This window comes from Podarcis melisellensis (genome assembly GCF_964234715.1).
Source record: "Podarcis melisellensis genome assembly, chromosome: 18".
Classification (NCBI taxonomy): Eukaryota; Metazoa; Chordata; class Lepidosauria; order Squamata; family Lacertidae; genus Podarcis; species Podarcis melisellensis.
This window is the reverse complement of record NC_138536.1, coordinates 10,332,373-10,350,985: the sequence shown is the minus strand read 5'-3', so window position 1 is coordinate 10,350,985 and position 18,613 is coordinate 10,332,373. Positions and strand designations below refer to the sequence as shown.

General features: G+C 50.5%; 2 protein-coding genes across 9 annotated transcripts in view; one reads left to right on the top strand and one right to left on the bottom strand.

The window, feature by feature from the left end:
- Nucleotides 1-4,852, top strand: part of CRTC1 (CREB regulated transcription coactivator 1) — a 49,154-nt gene extending 44,302 nt beyond the window's left edge. For 4 of the 7 annotated variants that reach the window (XM_081895606.1, XM_081895604.1, XM_081895607.1 and 1 more), the window contains 3 exons: nucleotides 1,544-1,630; nucleotides 2,045-2,240; nucleotides 3,518-4,852. In XM_081895606.1, the coding sequence (XP_081751732.1) occupies nucleotides 1,544-1,630; nucleotides 2,045-2,240; nucleotides 3,518-3,729 (495 nt within the window). In that variant the 3' untranslated portion in view covers nucleotides 3,730-4,852. The remainder of the gene's footprint in view (nucleotides 1-1,543; nucleotides 1,631-2,044; nucleotides 2,241-3,517) is intronic. The other 3 variants (XM_081895608.1, XM_081895605.1, XM_081895603.1) reach the window with 1 other exon arrangement.
- A 3,818-nt stretch (nucleotides 4,853-8,670) lies between these two features.
- Nucleotides 8,671-18,613, bottom strand: part of COMP (cartilage oligomeric matrix protein) — a 43,256-nt gene continuing 33,313 nt past the window's right edge. For both annotated transcript variants that reach the window (XM_081895514.1, XM_081895513.1), the window contains exons 16-18: nucleotides 16,623-16,795; nucleotides 14,933-15,072; nucleotides 8,671-12,975 (exon numbers count right to left, since the gene is read on the bottom strand). In XM_081895514.1, coding sequence (XP_081751640.1) covers nucleotides 12,926-12,975; nucleotides 14,933-15,072; nucleotides 16,623-16,795 — 363 coding nt within the window. In that variant the 3' untranslated portion in view covers nucleotides 8,671-12,925. The remainder of the gene's footprint in view (nucleotides 12,976-14,932; nucleotides 15,073-16,622; nucleotides 16,796-18,613) is intronic.

The following is an 18,613-nucleotide window of genomic DNA, read 5'->3' as shown; positions in this document are numbered from 1 at the left end:
GTTCTGCAGAGAGAGCCTTTGGCTTCCGCAGCCAGCGGAAGAGGCCAGGTCTTGGATCCCAAAGTGCTGAAGCGATAAAAAAAATCCCTTCCCGTTTAATCATGTCTCCTCCACCCCCCACCTCCCTGGTCTCTGCTGGCAAAGTTATTAAAAACAGTGCAGTTAAGGATCCTCAAGGGGAGCAATTTTTTTATTAAAAAAATGCATCTGTATCACTTTGCACTGCTGCACAGTTGTAAAATGAGAGTGGTTTCTCATAGACCCGCTGGTGGGGAGGAGGTGGTCGGATTATAATAGCCCAGCAGAGAAAGGTTAGGGCAGAGGGATTCCTGAATTTAGGTCGATAGTGGGGGTGGAGGCTCGCTTGCTGCTGCCCATCTCAGCTGTTTTTTAAGCGCAGGACCAGGCTTGCAGAATCAACTTGGTTGGATTTTTTTTTGCAAAAAAAACCTCTTTAGGTCTTTCCTAAACTACAAGAAAGAAGATTCCACCTAAACATTAGGAAGAAGTTCCTGACAGTAAGAGCTGTTTGACCGTGGAATTTGCTGCCAAGGAGTGTGGTGGAGTCTCCTTCTTTGGAGGTCTTTAAGCAGAGGCTTGACAACCATATGTCAGGAGTGCTCTGATGGTGTTTCCTGCTTGGCAGGGGGTTGGACTCGATGGCCCTGGTGGTCTCTTCCAACTCTAGGATTCTATGATTCTACTTTGTAAGAGACCTTGTGAGACCGGGACTCTAGAAGGCAAGGTAAAAGGAACTCGAACGATTTGCTTTGCTTTGCCTTCTTCATTCTGAAGCAGTTTGGGGAATTGTAGCATTCGGGAGCTTCTCGAGCTGATCTAATCTGTGCATGACTTAGCGTTGGATGGAAATACTAATAACAGCCGTAGGAGTAGGAGTACAAATAAAAATATTATTGGGCCACAACCAAGCGAATCTCAACAGCGTCTGATGAGCGTTGGATACAACGAGCCGTAAGTGCAGTGGTAGTAGGAATAAAAATCTTGCTGTCGTTCCAAGCAAACTTCCTAACCAAAGGAGGAGGGGGGCATCTCAGTCGCTGCTGTTTTGGGTAGCACAGCCCCTTATCCCTCCCCATTGCTCCACTGGCATGCAGTCATGTTGATCAGGACAGTTTGCAAACTATCTCATCCATCAGAGCCTTTCCACCCCTCTCCCACCCTGTGGGGCAGACATGCTTCTTCAAACCATGCGCGACCCATTCACTTTTGTCCCCTCTCCCCCTTTCCGGCCTGTGTGTTTCTGGCATGGTGGTGGCAATGGCATAGCCCTCATCTAAGGCGGAAACCAGGTTACTGTGCCCCCCCCCCCCAAGTCCCATCTCCTCCTCTAGAGCTCTGCTCTTGAATTCATCATTCTGGGGCTGGTTGGTAGTTAGCCAGTGGGGTGGGGTGGGGATTCCACCACGCAGCCTTCAGTTCAGCATCCTCAAGGGCAGTCTTGGCAGACTGTCTGCTGCCCCCACTCTGGATTTCAGCAAAGGGCTCTTCTCTGCACTGATTCACCTCCTCCTCTTTCTTGCAGCAAACATCTATCCTGGGGAGCGTCTTCGGGGATTCCTGTTACGACCAGCAGATGACGGCCAGGCAGGCAAACGCTTTATCTCATCAGGTGAGAGCGCTTTCTGTGACCCCCAAGCGCCCCTTGACTGGAGGTTCAAAGGGGATTGGTGGTTTCGACTCTTCACCACCCAGAGAAGTTTGGTTCATCGGGCGGCCAGATAAAATATTTGCTAAATTTGTATGCCGCCCTTCGTCCGTAGATCTGGGGGCGGTCCGCAGCGTCAAAATGCTAAATCACAATTTTAGCCACGGTTGCAAAGCGGAACGTAGAATCGGAGGATTGTAGACTCGGAGGAAGGGTCCCCAAGGGTCATCTAGCCCAGCCCATGGTTCAGAGCAGTATGCCCTTGGGATGATGATGATGTATAACTTGTACCCCCACCCATCTGACTGGTGGGTTATGAACCCAGCCGGCTTTTCAGCCCAGCCCAGCAAGGCTCTTTTATTAAGTTCTTACCTCCAGGATTCCTTCCTCCAGCTTGAGCAGTTCAACATGATTGAGAACGCCATCAGCTCCAACAGCCTCTACAGCCCCTGCTCCACCCTCAATTACTCCCAGGCGGCCATGATGGGCCTCACCGGAAGCCACGGGAGCCTCCAGGACGCCCAGCAGCTCAGCTACGCCAGCCACGGGAACATCCCAAACATCATCCTCACAGGTGGGTCCGTGGTTTGGCGCCTGGGGGGTGGGACTCGCTGCGCATCGCCACCCCTTGGACCTTTGCAGCTGCTGAATTTCTGAACAGCAGCAGCTGGTAGGGCAGAAGGCAAGGGAGCCCAACAGCAGGTGGCGTTGTGGCCGGCGAGAGACGGAGCCCACAAATGGTAGTTTCCTCCTCCTCCCTGCTGATTTTCTCCTACAAGGAGCAATCGATCAACCGGTCTTTATGACAGTCAAAGACCAGCTGGTGAAAAGAACAATAAAAACAGGTATAACTGCTTCAGCACCAAGGGGCAGAAGAAGTAGGCAGAGCTGAGAATTTCACATGTGCTTATATGCATTAAAAGCAACACTTCGTCAGCTAAAGTATGTGAGCCAGAGTTTAAAATCGGTATGTGTTCGCTGACCATCACTGTCACCATGGCCTGGCCTTGTTGCCATGAAACAGAATTTCATGACGGGCCTGGTGACCTCCAAGTCTAGGATTTTACAAGGGGAGACAGTGAGAATCAGGAGGAAGAGGCTGGCAGGCAGGCAGGGCCGCCCCCCAGACTGCTTGCAGGTCAAAAGGCGGGCAGACAGAGGCTGGTGGAGCAGTGCCCATTATGCCCTTGCAGAGCAGACTCCATTGTTTCTGGGCCAGACAGTGTAGACCATGGGTCAGCAAACTTTTCCAGCAGGAGGCCGTGGCACTGTCCTTGTGGGGGGCTGGACTATATATTTTTTTAAAAAATGAACAAATTCCTATGCCCCACAAATAACCCAGAGATGCATTTTAAATAAAAGCACACATTCTACTCATGTGAAAACACGCTGATTCCTGGACCTTCCGCGGGCCAGATTGAGAAGGCGATGGGGCCGCATCTGGCCCCCGGGCTTTAGGTTGCCTACCCATGGTGTAGACAGAACTGAGCTACATGGACTCAAGGGTCGGACTCGGCACAAGGCAAATTCCTACATTTTCCTCGTTGGAAAACCCTGAGGACTAGAACATAGTTTTTCTAGGAAGAGCTGCAGCTTAGCTACAGGGCTTCACATGCAGCTTTCCCCAGGTGCAATCCCCTAATCCCCTGCAGCATCTTTGGGTCGGGCTGGGAGTGTCCCCCACCCTGGGTCTGACTGTCTGAACAGCTTCGTGTGTTGCCAACGTCGGAAGTTAGCTCCTGGGTTGCCCCAAGGAGTGGGTCAGGTGGAAGAGGAATGGAGGCTGATCCTAACCAAAGGTCCGTCTGTCTTTCTCTCTTTCTCTCCCTCCCTCCACCCTGCCACTCCCAGTGACCGGGGAGTCCCCTCCCAGCCTGTCGAAGGACCTGACCAGCTCTCTGGCCGGCGTGGGGGATGTCAGCTTCGACTCCGATTCCCAGTTCCCCCTGGACGAACTCAAAATCGACCCCCTGACCTTGGACGGGTTGCACATGCTCAACGACCCCGACATGGTCCTCACTGACCCCGCCACAGAGGACACTTTCCGGATGGACCGGCTGTAGGGGAGAGGGGAAGAGGGGGCGCGTCGCCGAGAGTGAGAGAGCGCATGCCAAATCGCAAATAAAAGGTGTACCAAGTCTCGGCGCCCGCAGGGGCAGGGAGCGGCCCACCTTGGGTCCGCCGCACCCGAGAGCCGGGCTCCTTCCACCCTCAGAGCAGCTGCCCACCCCCCGTCTCCCCCCCCCCTCCAGAGGCCACTGGTTTGGGAGAGGACCTCTATCCACAAGCCCCCCCTTTCCGTTCCTCTCGCCCTCTGCTTGCCACCAAAGTTCGGTCCTTGTTCTCCTTTGCACTAAATGGTTTCTCCGTGTTTGTCTTTCGGAAGGCGGGGAGTGGGGCGGCAGTAGAGGAGGCTGCTCCCCCTCTTCCTCACTCCCCCCTCCCCCCCCCGGTGGCTGGGCAAAGCGCTCTGAAAAGGTAAACAGATAGTTCTTATTTCCTCCCCACCTCTGTCGAAACTACCGAGTCTCCGGTTTTGGTTGCAGAAACAGCCACTTCTGCATGAAGCCGGGAGCTTGGGGTGGGGTGCTGGGGGTTGCGCGACAGACACATGACGCCCCACCACCCCTGAGTTCGAAAGCTACGTTGTGGATATTGCTGCTTTCCTTCTGGGAAATGGGGTGGGTGGGGGTTCAATGCAGGAGGTGGTGGGGAGAGTCCGGTGAGCCCTCCAGAATAATTTCCTGAGGTAGATGCTTGGCTTTGAAGGATGGGGAGGGGTGTAAATGGTTAGTGATCTCCTGCCCCCCCTCTTTTCGCTAGCCTTGACTCTCATCCAAAACTCTATTGCTGCCTGTTTCCCCCGTTTGCCTCCTTGCTCAACAGTTGCAGAGACATCTCTTTTTGGGGGGCAACACCGTCCGGGGATTTAGTTGCACGAGCCGCCTAACTCCTCTTTCCGATTCAAAGGACTTTTTTGGCAGGGGGTGGGGGACAGGTAGAGGAAGAGGAGGGGCAATTTTATTTATGTCGCATACTTCCGATACCTAAAGGAAGGAGCTGCGGTTTCCTCTGGGTTGAACGCTTGCGGGATTGTTGCTGTCCAGCGTGCAAGTCTCTCTCCACTCCCCTTTTTGCATGGCAAAGGCAGTTCCCACCCAGTATTAAAGGAAAATATCTCACATGCATGATTTGTTATTTTTTTAGCAGGGAATAGCAAGGAAAATCCGGTCAGCCTTGGAGGGGCGCCGAGCCAGATTGAGCCCCCAAATGGTTGCTGAGGGTGGCAGAATCAGAGGGGCTCAGTGGGGAATCGTTTAAGGGCACCCCGAGATGTACACACACGTCTCCTGCTTGCAAAGTGGACAGAGATGTTCTCTCCTTTGACGTCTCGAGCGGGAGGCGCTCTTTGGCGTGGGGCAGTTTTCTGGACTGACTCCGATGTGCTTGTCACTTTCCGTTGGCAGAATCTGGTGCCAAGTGCCCCTGGGATGTTGGTGGTCCCTGAAACAGATGTCTGAGACTCAGAATTCCTCTCGCAGGCATGTTTGTGAGTCTGAATGCTTCAGGCAGGGTCTCCCTGCTCCCCACCCCCCAAACACTTTTCTTTCACAGCATCCCATTCTCCAGGTCAGGTCCCTGGTTTTCTGTCCTGCTTGGGAGGAAGTGAACCTCCCGTTTGCCGAAAATGCTAATCTGGTAGCCTCCCGTGGCTCCCTCGGCCTGGCTGGGCGATATCTTAAGTCCTCTGGGCCTTCCTGGCTGGCGCAGCAGAGCTCACCTCCCCGCCGTCCCCTCTTCTGCTCTGAGTTGGCCGGGCAGCGTTCAACTTGAGTCCCTGCCTTGTTGTCCCTCAGGTTCTGGGTTTGAGTCCTGCCATAGCTCTCCCCGGCGAGTTACAGCTGGGCCCCTGCATGTGCCGCTAGGAAGTCCCGTTCCGAGTACCATGTCTGCTTACACTCCGCCTGTGCCATCCTTTGTTTTACGACTTTTGCACTAAAACTGTGCTGTCTCCTAGGCGTTCTGTCTGGGCGCTTCGATGCAGTGCTTTCCCCCCAGCCCTTTCGACTCCCGAGAAGTGGCCTCTCCCATTGTTATATAACCCGTATCAGTATTTTAGCCTCTAGTACTCGCCGTGGTCTGCCCATTTCAAGCCTGATCTGGGTCCCTCTCCTACACGAGGAGGAATCCCGTCTGCTAAAAAAACAACAGGAGGTGGTAACTCTCCTTCTCCGGACGGTGAATGCAGGGATCTCGTCCTTTGGCCTCCAGCGATCCTGTCAGAATTCATTGGTCCGACTCTCTGGGATGCCCTTCCCTCAGATCTCAACATGTGCACAGTCCTCTTCAGTCTTTGGCCTCCGTTTGGGGATGTGGAATTGGAAGACTTGTTTCCTGGTCTGGTAAACACACGCAGCTCTCGAACCGGACAGTTTTATAGGGAGATGTGAAAATCTCTCCCCCTCCCCTTTTCTAAATTACACATGTACATAGGAGAGCCTGCGTGCGGATCAACTGTAAGTAGTTTTACAAAAATGGCCTTAATATATATCTATATATATATATCTATATATCTGTATACACACGTGAAACACAGACACAAAAAAAACCTTTCTGGATTTGTTTGAGGGTCATTGAGGATTAGGGACCATTTCCTCTGGAGGGGCACTGTTTAAATTCCTGGTTTGTGTTTCATTTGTTGCTGTTGCTGCAAACGATGGTTAAAGATGGCAGGATCGTAGCGCAGGATATTTCGAGGTGCTCGATATCTTTCTTCCCAGTAGGGGGCAGCGTCATTCTTAATTTATTAGGTTGAGTATCCAAGCGATGACTTTAGCACAATGGCAAATTACTTCCTCCGTTAATGCACCTTATATTCTGCTTCTTTCTGTTTTTTCATCATGGGGGGGGGGAGTGTTTCTATCCTCACCCTCAATTCTGTGTTTAAGGCCAGGCCCCCAGAAGTTTTGAGATACATGCTCTGTCTGCATTGAAGCTTGCTTAAAATTGCTTATTTTGAAGGGGGCGGAACTGAAAGCTCCCCATATGCTTCCTTTTGGGGGATTCTACCCACCATGATTCTGTTCCAGGGGAGAATGCTTTGTTGCAGGAAGTCCTGCTTCGTTCAGAAGCGGGAGTGTTGTTCGTTGCTCAGTTAGGGGCAGGTTTTAAAAGAGCTGCTCTCTTTCGGTTAGATGCCTGCCTTGTGTATGGATGGGCACCCTGGTGCGTTTGTCTTAAGCCGTTCTTGCTGTACTCTCCTTTCCTCCCCCCCATCCTTTACCTTCCCAACAACGCTGTGAGGTAGGTTAGGCCAAGAGATGGCAGCTGGCCCAGGAAATGCCTGCGCTGAGTGGTCATTTTATCCTGGGTCTCTATGGACCTTAATCTGACACCAGCCTGGTCCAGTGTTGCTCTGTGTGTGCGCGCGCGCCAGCTAATAATACTGTGTAAACGAGACCAGTTTCACCCCTGCAGTGCGGTCTGAGCCCCTGAACTTACATAAGCAGTGCCCTTTCTCCTTATAATTTGGCAAGAAAAAGTTCCCACTGAGGAACCGAGCGCAGAAGTCGATGTCCCTCCAGTTTCCCTCAGGCTCCGCTTGCTCCACAGCACCTCCACTGGAGCAGGCCAGGAGGGGTACTGCACCTTCTCATCCCAGTGGGACCCACAGAGGCCACTGGTTGCCAGGCAGTACAGGCTTCCATAGCTCAGTTGGTAAGAGCACCAGACTCTGAATCTCTCAGTTGTGGGTTCGAGACCCACGTTGGGCGAAAGGTTCCTGCATTGCAGGGGGTGGGCTAGATGACTCCTTGGGGTCCCTTCCAGCTCTACAAGTCTGTGATTCCTAGCAGGAGCTTTGCTGCCAGCCCAAAATATTAGCAAGGCATGTTAGAGCCCTAGAGCTGATTGGGGCCCAATTCTGCAGAGTTCGAGTATCTTTGTAATCAACAAGGGTCTCTTCTGGAAAAAAAACCCCACGTCACATTCCTTAAAGCAGGATCTTTTCCTTTTAAAATCCCCACCAAATTGTTGGTCTTTGAAAATGGACGTTGGCCCCCAAAAGCCCCTCTTGGCATCAAGTGCCAATGATGACTGTCATCCTCACTGTCAGGGCCCTGCTCCATTTCCATCCTTGCAAGCTGTGTGGAGAAGTGTTCCTGAGCATATGCAGAGTTCCGCTGCCCTCTCCTCCTCTCCCCCTGTAATCCCCCTGCCCGATGGACCCGGTCCCGGTTTTCTAAGGGGGTGGGTATCTCCCCACCTGCTCTTTGGGTGGGCTGTGGCGGCCAGCGGGTGTCGAGAGGCCAGGATGGGTATCAGAAGCGATTGCGGGGATGGCAGGCTGTCGGCAGAGAGGCCGGGTGCTGGTGTTTTAAATCCACAGTGCTTTCCGTCAGCTTCAAAAAATGTCTTGCAAAAGCAAGGGAAGTATCTTGAGCCAGAGTGAATGACTATATATACATATATATTTGGCTGTGTGTGTGTGCATGTGTAAGCAAACTGAGATGGAAGTGTAAAAAAAGCAAGATTTAAAAGTGGCGCAGGGAGCGGGGTACAGATTCAGCAACTGAATCAGGCCCAGCCCCCTCTTCCCACAGCGGCCAACCAGACCCCCAGCAAGCAGGGGGCTAATTGTCCGGATGTCCTCGGATACAGGATGCTGGGCTCAGTGGAAGTCAGACCCAGCTATGCACAAATTGGGGGCGGTTAGGATAAGACACCACCCCCATCCCTGCCAAAAAAGGCCAAATTTGGGGGCGGCTTCTGCCCATTGCATGGCCAGGGAAAACTGAGTCTTGTTATCGCTGTGGCTTTTCTGCATGTTTGCAGGAGTCTTGCTGGGGGCTCCTTGGAAATCTATCTCTGACAGGCAGCAGCAAGAGACTGAGCTGTCCCTTTTTTAAAAAAGAAAAAGGCTACTTCTTTCTCTCCCCCCGCCCTCGTTTTTCTGTGGTGGTCCCATTTCCATCCTTTCAAGGCAGCCATCTCCCCCACTCCCCTTCTTAGGTAGAATTCCTCTCCGGAAGACGACTACCTGCATAGTGCACCCATGGCTTTTGAAAAAAGAAAGAAAGAAAGAAGGCACTTTGATTTTTATTTTTTTTAATTAAAAAAATTCCCTTGTCACTGTGAAAACACCTGTGAAAGAGCAGTTGAATATCTGAGTATGCATTCTTCTTCTTTTTAGGAAAAAAAAATGGGGAACCCAAACAAAAAGTTAAGTGTTTTGTGTTGTAACTTTTTTTTTTAAAATGAACCGGTTTAACCTTCCTTTTATTTTCAAAAGAAAACTTTTAGGCTTTGTGCGGAATTCCCATATTGCAATATGTGAATTGCGGGGTGGGTGCGGAGGGTTTAAATAACCAACACACTACGTTTATGGAACTTCGGTCGATATCTTTGTGCTTTTCGTTGTATTTATTGTTATTATTTTTTATTTTTTTAAAAAGGGGGGGGAAACAACTTCCTTTCGGGGAGGGGGAGGAGGGCACGGTGCGTGTGTGTGTATATAAATATATATATATATATATATTTTAAAAAGTATATATAAATAAATGTGAGCTTGGCCAGTTTCTACTGTGTTTATAAAGGAAAGGCGTGGCTTTTTTGGGGGGAGGGGAACGCAGGCTGGGGGGGGGGAGATGCTTTGAGGCGGCCACAGCAGCAACAGCTTGGTACTTTCTCCCTTTGGGGTGTTGGGTTTTGGTTTTCATCCCCCTTTTACATAAGAACCGAAAGCAAAAAAAAATGTATAATAGCTGTTGGTATCTTAGCATGTGTATTGAAGCAAAGGCTGTCTTGGCTCAATGTCCCCGTTCTCCACCTGCAAGTTGGACGATCTCACGCCTGTGGTTGAGAATTCATTGCCTTTTTTTCTGCTTTTTGCCTGGTTCCCTTCTCTCCTCTCCTACTCTCTCCCCCCCCCACCCCAAAGCCTTCTCGGTATATCGATAACCATGACAAAATCCCCAGCGTTAATCGTTCTCCTCCTCCCACCAGCCCCAATTTTCAGGTGTGTCAAAAAACGGTGGAAAGCCCACCTTTGGGACAGGGGTGGGTGGGAGGTGGGCTCTGAGATGCCTTCTCTTTCCGCCCCCCCTCCCGACACAACTTATATATGTTTGGGAAGCTGGGGCAACCCAGTCAGAAGGGCAGGGTTCAAATAATAAAATGATTATCACCATTATTATCAATTGCCGCCACATCCAAACGGTGTTCTGTTACTGTATGGCACGGCTGACCTGAGCCGGACGTGTCTTCTCCTGGCCCAGCCTTCGCCAACATGGCGCCCCCCTCAAAAAAAATGCTGGACTGGCAGGTTTTTGGAGGCTGGGGCTGTGTGCGCAGTAGAAGCTTCTCTGAAAAAAAAGCACCAGCAGAGCTTTAAAACGTAACTGGGCAGATCAGCAGAGGCTTAATGCTCTCCCTGACCTGTCCCTTCCCAAAAATGAATGAGCCAGGTGGGTCAAAATACTTCTCCCCATAACCCCTCCACCCCTTTGCAAGTGTGTGTGATTGGGGAGGGGGGATGTGAAGTTTGGCATGTCCCCCACTTTAAAAATCCCACGAACAGCAAGTAGGATTCTGTTGAATTCAGTGCAAATAAACACGACTTGCTGAAATAAAAGGAGGGAGGGTTTGTTTTTGCCAAATTGGGCGGGAGGATTAAGTGTTTTGTGGGGGGTTGTGGTGCACCCCCCCCCCCCGATCTGGGGTTACCTGTAAGTTCTAGATTACAGTTCTGTTAGTTTCATAAGCCTTCATTTGCAGCTGATAGTTTTTAGAAAGACCACAGGGACTAGCTGCATCGTTGTTGTTTTTTGTTTAAAAGAGAAATGGCTGTATCAGGAATCCCTACTAAAAGCCATTCTCCATGGAGTGGGGAAGATCCGCAACCGTCTTGATGACGCGGCACCTGTGTTTCACTTCGGGAAACCCTAACCAACCAGCGCATAGAAATCAGCCCTTTGCAGAAGCCGCTCAAAACTCTCTGTGCCAGGAGAGGGAACGGCTTAATTTCAAGATCCTTGATTTGGAGAACACTTAGCTAAGGCACGGCTTGCAAATGCAGCCGCTTGTTGTGTGGCGCATCTCTTTGGTTGCCCTGCCATACGCAACAGAAACACCAGGATTAATTCTGCAAGCTTTTTGCAGGTTGCATCTGCTGTTGGCCATACTCTGAGTAGTCCTATCGAAACAGACGGATGTGGCCAAACGGGTCTGGTGGATCTGCTCTGAGCAGAACTTAATTGGGCTGCAACCCTAACATCACTTTCTTTTGGGGGGGGGGGATAAGACCATGCCTAGACGTTATTTCCCCCTTCGATCCTAACTAGTTCCTAACTCTATATGGGCATGAGCAGTTGCACATTAAACGTAATTATCCATATTATAATAACCATATTGCTAGAGACATCCAGAACATTAACGCAACTTAGCAAGTAAACGAAATGTGCTTAGTTCTAGCTGTTAGTCGGGTGGTAGCTTTTCAATACATGGCTTTCTTTTGGGGGCAGGGAGGAAATTAATTTTTTCTCCCCCCCCCATTTCTTTTGGGGCACCTGAAAGTGTAAAAGAACACCAGGGAAAATGTGGGTTTTATCTGAATAAGGTAGCTTCCCTTACAGACAGGCAGCTAAAAAACAGTAACACAAAAATCATATTTTGGGGTGTGGGGGGAGACGGATTAAAAGGGTGGGAAGGGAACAGTCTTTTGTTTTCTGTATTTTTGGACTGTGTAACATCCTGTTCTTTATAGGTTTTTTTTTAAAAAAACAAAAACATGAGGACTAGTGGAATGACTTTACTGATATATGCAAATCCTACCATTGAGTTACAGGTTTTCTTGGGGGGTGGGGAGGGGGGTACTTGGGGGCAGCAGCAGCAGCACAGGAACTCTGGAGCATAGAAGCTTAATTTATTGTGGCTTTTTTCTTGGCAAAAAAAAAAGGAACCCTGAAGGTGGCTTTGTAAAAGTGTGTGTGTTTTTTTCTTCTTTTTGCAAACTTAAGAACATGACAATGATGTGAAAAAGCGGCAAAACTCTGTGTACATTCTTTTTGATCTCTCTTTTTTGGGTTCGTTCGTTTCCTTTTTTCCTTTCTTTCTCTGTGAAGGCTTTTTTTTGTCTTTGTAACTTTGCATTATTTGTAAATGAAATGTAATAAAGTTCAGCTGTTTTTCTCTCTGGCTGCTCAGCTCTGCTTTTCTGAATAATTGTTGTTAATTGCAAAGCTGCTTTGCAATGGGTTAAAAAGGGGTGGTTTTTTTGCAAAATGCCTTCCTCTTCCCTAGCCAGACGGCAGTTGTGCTTTTTGGCATCTCTCTTGGCTTTCAGAGAGCCTGCCCCGCGGGCAGCATCACAAAACACAACCTTCTTGTCCTTAAGACAAAGTAATTTAATTCTCCAAATTCTCTATACATACATATTTTTTAAAAAGTGCTTTCTCTGCATTCTTATTGCTTCCGAGAAGGTGCGCATTTCATTACCTGCCTTTAATGCGCCAGAGATTCAGGGCCGAGGAATGAGCGTGCAAGTGGGTTTGGGAGGAAGCCCTGCGCCACGTTTACCCAAGGTCACCTGCTCAGACTGGCAGCCGCCCACCAGGCTTCTCACCACCTGAGCCTTGAGGGGCTGAGGATTTTAAAAAAGCAGGGGCACCTCTCTTGCAGGAAGCCAGAGCAGGCCAGATTGGATTAGCTCAGCACACATTTCCCTCCCTGTCCACTTTAAAGCTGGTTCAGTCATGCATTTCTCAAAATTGGTTACTTGCAAGAATATGACCATTTTCTCACATCGCGCCACCCCGTTTTTGCATGAATCACTGATCTGTGCCTGGACAGTGATTCATGCAGGGGTGCAACGGTGAGCCCCACTTTCTTGACATCAGACCCGAACCCCCTACCTAGGGCTGGAGCAGAAGGAAGCAGCCTCCCTCTGCTGGCGAGTGCTTTGGAGTTCTTGGAGAGATTCCCCTAGCCAGCCTCTCCCCTCCATGTTCTCAAGCGCCTCCGCTGGAACAGCTGGATTAGCTGCTACTCTTCTGCACGGTGCAGAACATTCAGCAGATTCGTGGCCAGTGAGGGATTCCAAGGGGGCTTCCGGTTACTAGGGAAAGGGAGGCGCAGCGATGCCAGAGAGTGGCCGGGTGGCTGCGCAAGGTATTGCAGGACTGTCCATAATCTGATATATCGTAAAAAGAGCAGGAAGCAGAGGGGTGAGTATGTGAGTCTTTGGCCAGCCCTAAAAGGCGCTTAGTAGTCTTGCTGGTTCCGGTAAGATTCGTAGTCCTCTGGGATTGTGTCTGTGAATGAGAGAACAGGAGGCAGGGATCTTAGAATGGGGTTACCAGACGTCCCCGTTTCCCGGATTCCATCCCCGGAATGTCCCCGGATTTCATCAAATGTCCCCGGGAAACGCAGCAGCGGCAGTCTCAGCAGCCCGGAGCAGTTGGCTCTGGCTGGCTTCTGGAGCTGCTGGGAAGTCCCCATATGATGGTGGTGCAGGGGCTCTAAGATGCAGCTTTCGGGCTGCCTCCACCTTCCCTGACCCCAGCAACTAAGCTGTGAAGGGAGGCTTCATGCTGCCTATCGGAGCAGCCTCCCAACTCCTGCTTGCGTGCAAGCAGGAACAGGGTGGGGATCTCTCAGCTGTGAAAGGAGGCTTCACAGGAGAGGGACAGAGATCTCTCAGGCAACGGGAAGCCTCCCTTCCCAGCTGAGGAATCTGTGTCCCCTCCTGCTTGCACGCAAGTAGGAATGGGATTGGGGCTGCTCTGATGGGAAGGGAGGCATTGCGCTGGCCTAGCCTCGCCACCACCGCTGCTCTTGGCCCTCCTCCGCCTTCCATGCCTGACCCACCACACATTGCTTCCCCACCGCCACCGAAGAACCAACAACTCGGGCTGCCCAGGCTCATGGAGAAAGGAGATAGAAGCCTCGGAGGAAGGGGAAACGTGGCGGTTGAGGTCAAGGCGGCGGCCGCCCCTCTGCCACTGCCATTGCTGCAGCATCAACGTCCCAAATGTGTAGTAATTAATTAAAATGTCCCCGGATTAATTGAAAAAAACTGACAACCTTATCTTAGAGTTGAAAGGGGTCCTTAGGGTCATCCAGTCCAACCCCCTGAAACGCAGGGAGTTACAGAGTCCCACCCAGTAAAAGAGAGACTTGATGATGGGACTGTGGGGGCAAAGCGCTTTGGTACACCCCTCCCTGGCCAACACTATGTTCCTACAGCGGCTAAACACCCATAAGAAACTAGGGATCCAGATAGACTGCCTCTGGACCTGGAGGTTCCACAAGAACATAGAATCCTAGAGTTGGAAGAGACCACAAGGGCCATCGAGTCCAACCCCCTGCCAAGCAGGAAACACCATCAGAGCACTCCTGACATATGGTTGTCAAGCCTCTGCTTCAAGACCTCCAAAGAAGGAGACTCCACCACACTCCTTGGCAGCAAATTCCACTGTCCAACAGCTCTTACTGTCAGGAAGTTCTTCCTAATGTTGAGGTGGAATCTTCTTTCTTGTAGTTTGGATCCATTGCTCCGTGTCCGCTTCTCTGGAGCAGCAGAAAACAACCTTTCTCCCTCCTCTATGTGACATCCTTTGATATATTTGAACATGGCTATCATATCACCCCTTAACCTCCTCTTCTCCAGGCTAAACATGCCCAGCTCCCTTAGCCGTTCCTCATGAGGCATCGTTTCCAGGCCTTTGACCATTTTGGTTGCCCTCCTCTGGACACGTTCCAGTTTGTCAGTGTCCTTCTTGAACTGTGGTGCCCAGAACTGGACACAGTACTCCAGGTGAGGTCTGACCAGAGCAGAATACAGTGGCACTATTACTTCCCTTGATCTAGATGCTATACTCCTATTGATGCATAAGGAACCTGGCTTCTGGATCAGGCCAAGGGCCTATCTAGTCCAGCATCCAGATGCCCCCACGGGGAGCCCCCAAGCAGGACTTGAGTGCGAGAGCCCTCTCCCCTCCAGGGGTTTCCAGCAATTCCTGTTCAGAAGCATCACTGCCTCCAACAGGTAAGTTCCAAAGGTAAATACGACCCCAAGACCCACAACTTGCCGGAGTCTGCAAAAACAACTTAAACTCGCTTTCTTTTTGCTTGTGTGAGAAACCCAGTCACTAAATCTGTTTTAGCTCCACCCCTTGGCATTAAAATAGGCATGGCTTTGAAGGCTGCAGCCAGGGAGGGGGAGAGAAGATGTGTGGGGCTGGGTGGGAGGGAGTGCGGCCTGCTCACCGTTGCAGCGATACCGCAGGTTGGACCAGATGATGTTCTCCTGGGAGAAACAGAAGACCCCCAGGCGCCCGCCTCTCATCGTGGTGTCCAGGACGACCCCTGTGTCGGCCACCAGCTCAGGACCCTCGTAGAAGCGAGCCCTAGAGAGGCAAGGAAAACCATCAAGGATTCTAATGCCAGCACATTTGTGGCAAAAATGTGAGGGTCTTGGAGGCAGGAGCCTCTGCTTGAAAATAATAATAATAATATTTATACGCTGCCCATCTGGCCGGGCCTCCCCAGCCACTCTGGGCAGCATCCAACAAAATATTAAAATACCGTAATACATCAAACATTAAAAGCTTCCCTAAAGAGGGCTGCCTTCAGATGTCTTCTAAAAGTCTGGCAGTTGTTGTTCTCTTTGACATCTGGTGGGAGGGTGTTCCACAGGGCGGGCGCCACCACCGAGAAGGCCCTCTGTCTGGCTCCCTGTAACTTGGCTTTTCGCAGTGAGGGAACCGCCAGAAGGCCCTCGGCGCTAGACCTCAGTGTCCGGGCTGAACGACGGGTGGAGACGCTCCTTCAGGTATACTGGACCGAGGCTGTTTAGGGCTTTCAAGGTCAGCACCAACACTTTGAATTGTGCTCGGAAATGTACGGGGAGCCAATGTAGGTTCCTGCCTAATAACACAAAATCTCTTTGGAAATAACCCCAATAAAGGCCCCTTGCACCTTAGGAACTTGCCTTATCTGGTTTTATTTTTAAATATGCATTTCACAAAACAAGACTACTACTACTACTAATAATAATAATAATAATAATAATAATAATAATAATAATTTTTATTTATATCCCGCCCTCCCCAGCCGAAGCTGGGCTCAGGGCGGCTAACAACAATCAAAATAATCCAACATTCTAAAAACATTCATTATAAAATTAATTAAAATCAAATTAAAATCAAATTAATTAAAATGAAATTAAAATCAAATACGTTAACTGGAAACCGAAAAGGGAGCTTATAACCTCTTGCTTTGTTTGAAATAAATTTTGCAGGGTGTCTTGCGTTCAGCGACAACAGAAAACAAGAAGATACGGTATACAGTGGTACCTCGGGTTAAGTACTTAATTCGTTCCGAAGATCCGTTCTTAACCTGATACTGTTCTTAACTTGAAGCACCACTTTAGCTAATGGGGCCTCCTGCTACTGCCACACCGCCGGACGGAGCACAATTTCTGTTCTCATCCTGAAGCAAAGCTCTTAACCTTAAGCACTATTTCTGGGTTAGTGGAGTCGGTAACCTAAAGCGTATGTAACCTGAAGCATATGTAACCTGAGGTACCACTGTATATAATTGTAACAGTTTTTACAAAATCAATTTTCTCAAAAAAAAAAAAATTAACTTGATCACTTAACATCTTTCATGCTTTATAATTTAGCTTTAAACAACTTAATTCCTAGAAATCTGATTGGTTCTCACGTACAGTGTGTAAAAAGTTTTTTGTGTGAATAAAACGACCTGGGTCGAGGGGTGGACAGGAATTATTATTACACACACCCCTCCCAGAGTCTTGCTGGTTCAAGCCTCTGTGTGTATTTTATTATCAGAGTCTAATTCTTCCTTTGCTTTGGGAACGCCTCACAGGACCACCACTGAGCCAGGCCTTTCCGCCGGGCACCCATCCCTGGCGCACCTGGTCCTTGCCACTTACCGGATATAGCCCACCTGGGGCCGGTGCTGCAGGAACCAGCGGTAGGAGGTCTTGTCCTTCCAGCCGACGTTGCGAGGGTCTTTCCAGAGCAGCTTGACCTGGTTGGCCGTGTCCCCAGTGTGCCAGAGGGAGTTGCGGAGATATTCTCCAGGGCCTGTCTTGGACTTCACTGCCTGGGATTGGAGGGAAGGGCAGCGAAGTTCAGAAAGCAGGAGCGGGGTTGTGGGGGCTTCCCTGAGGCCCCCTCCCAGATGTGGTTGGCAGTGGCGTAGCGTGGGTTGTCAGCACCCGGGGCAAGGCAAGTAATTTGCGCCCCCTAACCCGTGGATTTGTGCCCCCTAACCCATGGATTTGCGCCCCCTAACCCGTGGATTTGCGCCCCCTAACCCTAACCCCCAGATGTTGCGCCCGGTGCGGCCGGCACCCCCTGCACCCCCCACGCTACGCCACTGGTGGTTGGAGACCCACAACCTGCCACCGTCAGCAACCTGCCCCTTTCCCATTTACTGTATTTTTCGCTCTATAGGACGCACCGGACCATAGGAGGGGTCATCGCCCCTTCAGCGAAGCGGCAGGAGAAACGGAGCCCCTTCCATTTCTCCTCCCGCTCCGCTGAAGGGGCGCTGTGCAGAGAGGGAAAACTGTGCAGCGCCTCTCCAGCGAAGCCAAGCCTGGAGAGCAAGAGGGATCGATGTGCACCGACCCCTCTTGCTCTCCAGGCTTCAGGCAGCTATCCGCAAGCCTTTGGAGCGCAATGGGATCTCCCGCTGCACTCCGAAGACTTGTGGATAGCAGCCTGAAGCCCCCGGAGCACAGCCGGAGTTCCCGCTGCGCTCCGGGGGCTTCAGGCGGCTTCAGCGAAAGCAACGCGAAGCCTCCGGAGCGTGGGGGCAGCTCTCTCTCTGCGCTTCGGAGGTTTTGCGTTGCTATCGCTGAAGCCAAGGAGCCTGCATTCGCTCCATAAGACGCACACACATTTCCCCTTAATTTTTGAAGGGGAAAAAGTGCGTCTTATAGAGCGAAAAATACGGTATACAACCCGCCTTTCTCACAAGCTGGGATTCAAGGCGACTTCTGGCATTTTAAAAATAATGGTTGTAAACATTTCTTTGGCGATCGCTTTCATTCGTAAACCGGTTTTGCGGTTTTCTTTTCAACACTCAAGCACGTGAACCTTACAAAATCAGAGAAACAAACGTCGCGGAATGCGAAACAATTCTAACAAACCAGTGTAGTCAAAATGCATCTGAACACATTTAAAACCTGTTTGTCATAGAACTGTATTTTGTGTTGTTTATCCAGTATTTTTATGTTGCGAAGTGCCCTAAGATCTAAGGATAGAGGGAGGTATACAAATTTTAATAATAATAGAGTTTGAAGGGATTTGAGCAGGGGTGTCAAACTCAAATTCATCGGGGGCCGCATCAGCAGTTTGGTCACCCTCAAAGGGCCGGTTGCCACATCACAGGATGGCATGCGCTCAGTATAAAAACAAGTGGGGGTTTCCTGAATGCATGTAAAGTGGAGGTTTCCTGTGTAGAACGGCCGGCGCCGCTAGAGGGCAGACGTTCTCTGGCTTGTAGGCTGCCGCGCATGCGCGGAAGAGGCGGCTTTCTTATGTAAAAAAAAAAAAAAAAAAGCGAGAATAAAAAGTGAAGGCTGGCAGCCGGCGGCGGCTACACGGGCCACATGACGAGGTCTGGCGGGCCGGATTCGGCCCGCGGGCCTTGTGTTTGACACCCGTGGATTTGAGGGTCCTTAGTCCAACCCCCTCCAATTCAGGAATCTCAACAACGCCATTCATGTCACACACAGAAAGAGGAGATCTTGAGGCAAGCCTTTTCCAAGAGAAAAAGACTACCAAGAGCAGGAGGACGTGGTTGAGGTGGTGAAAGCCTAGGGGAGCTTCCAGATGACCTGATGTTTTTGATAGGAGCAGTCCATTCTGATCTGAGCACTTGGCCATCGTCCCATCAGCCCCGGTGTCAGAC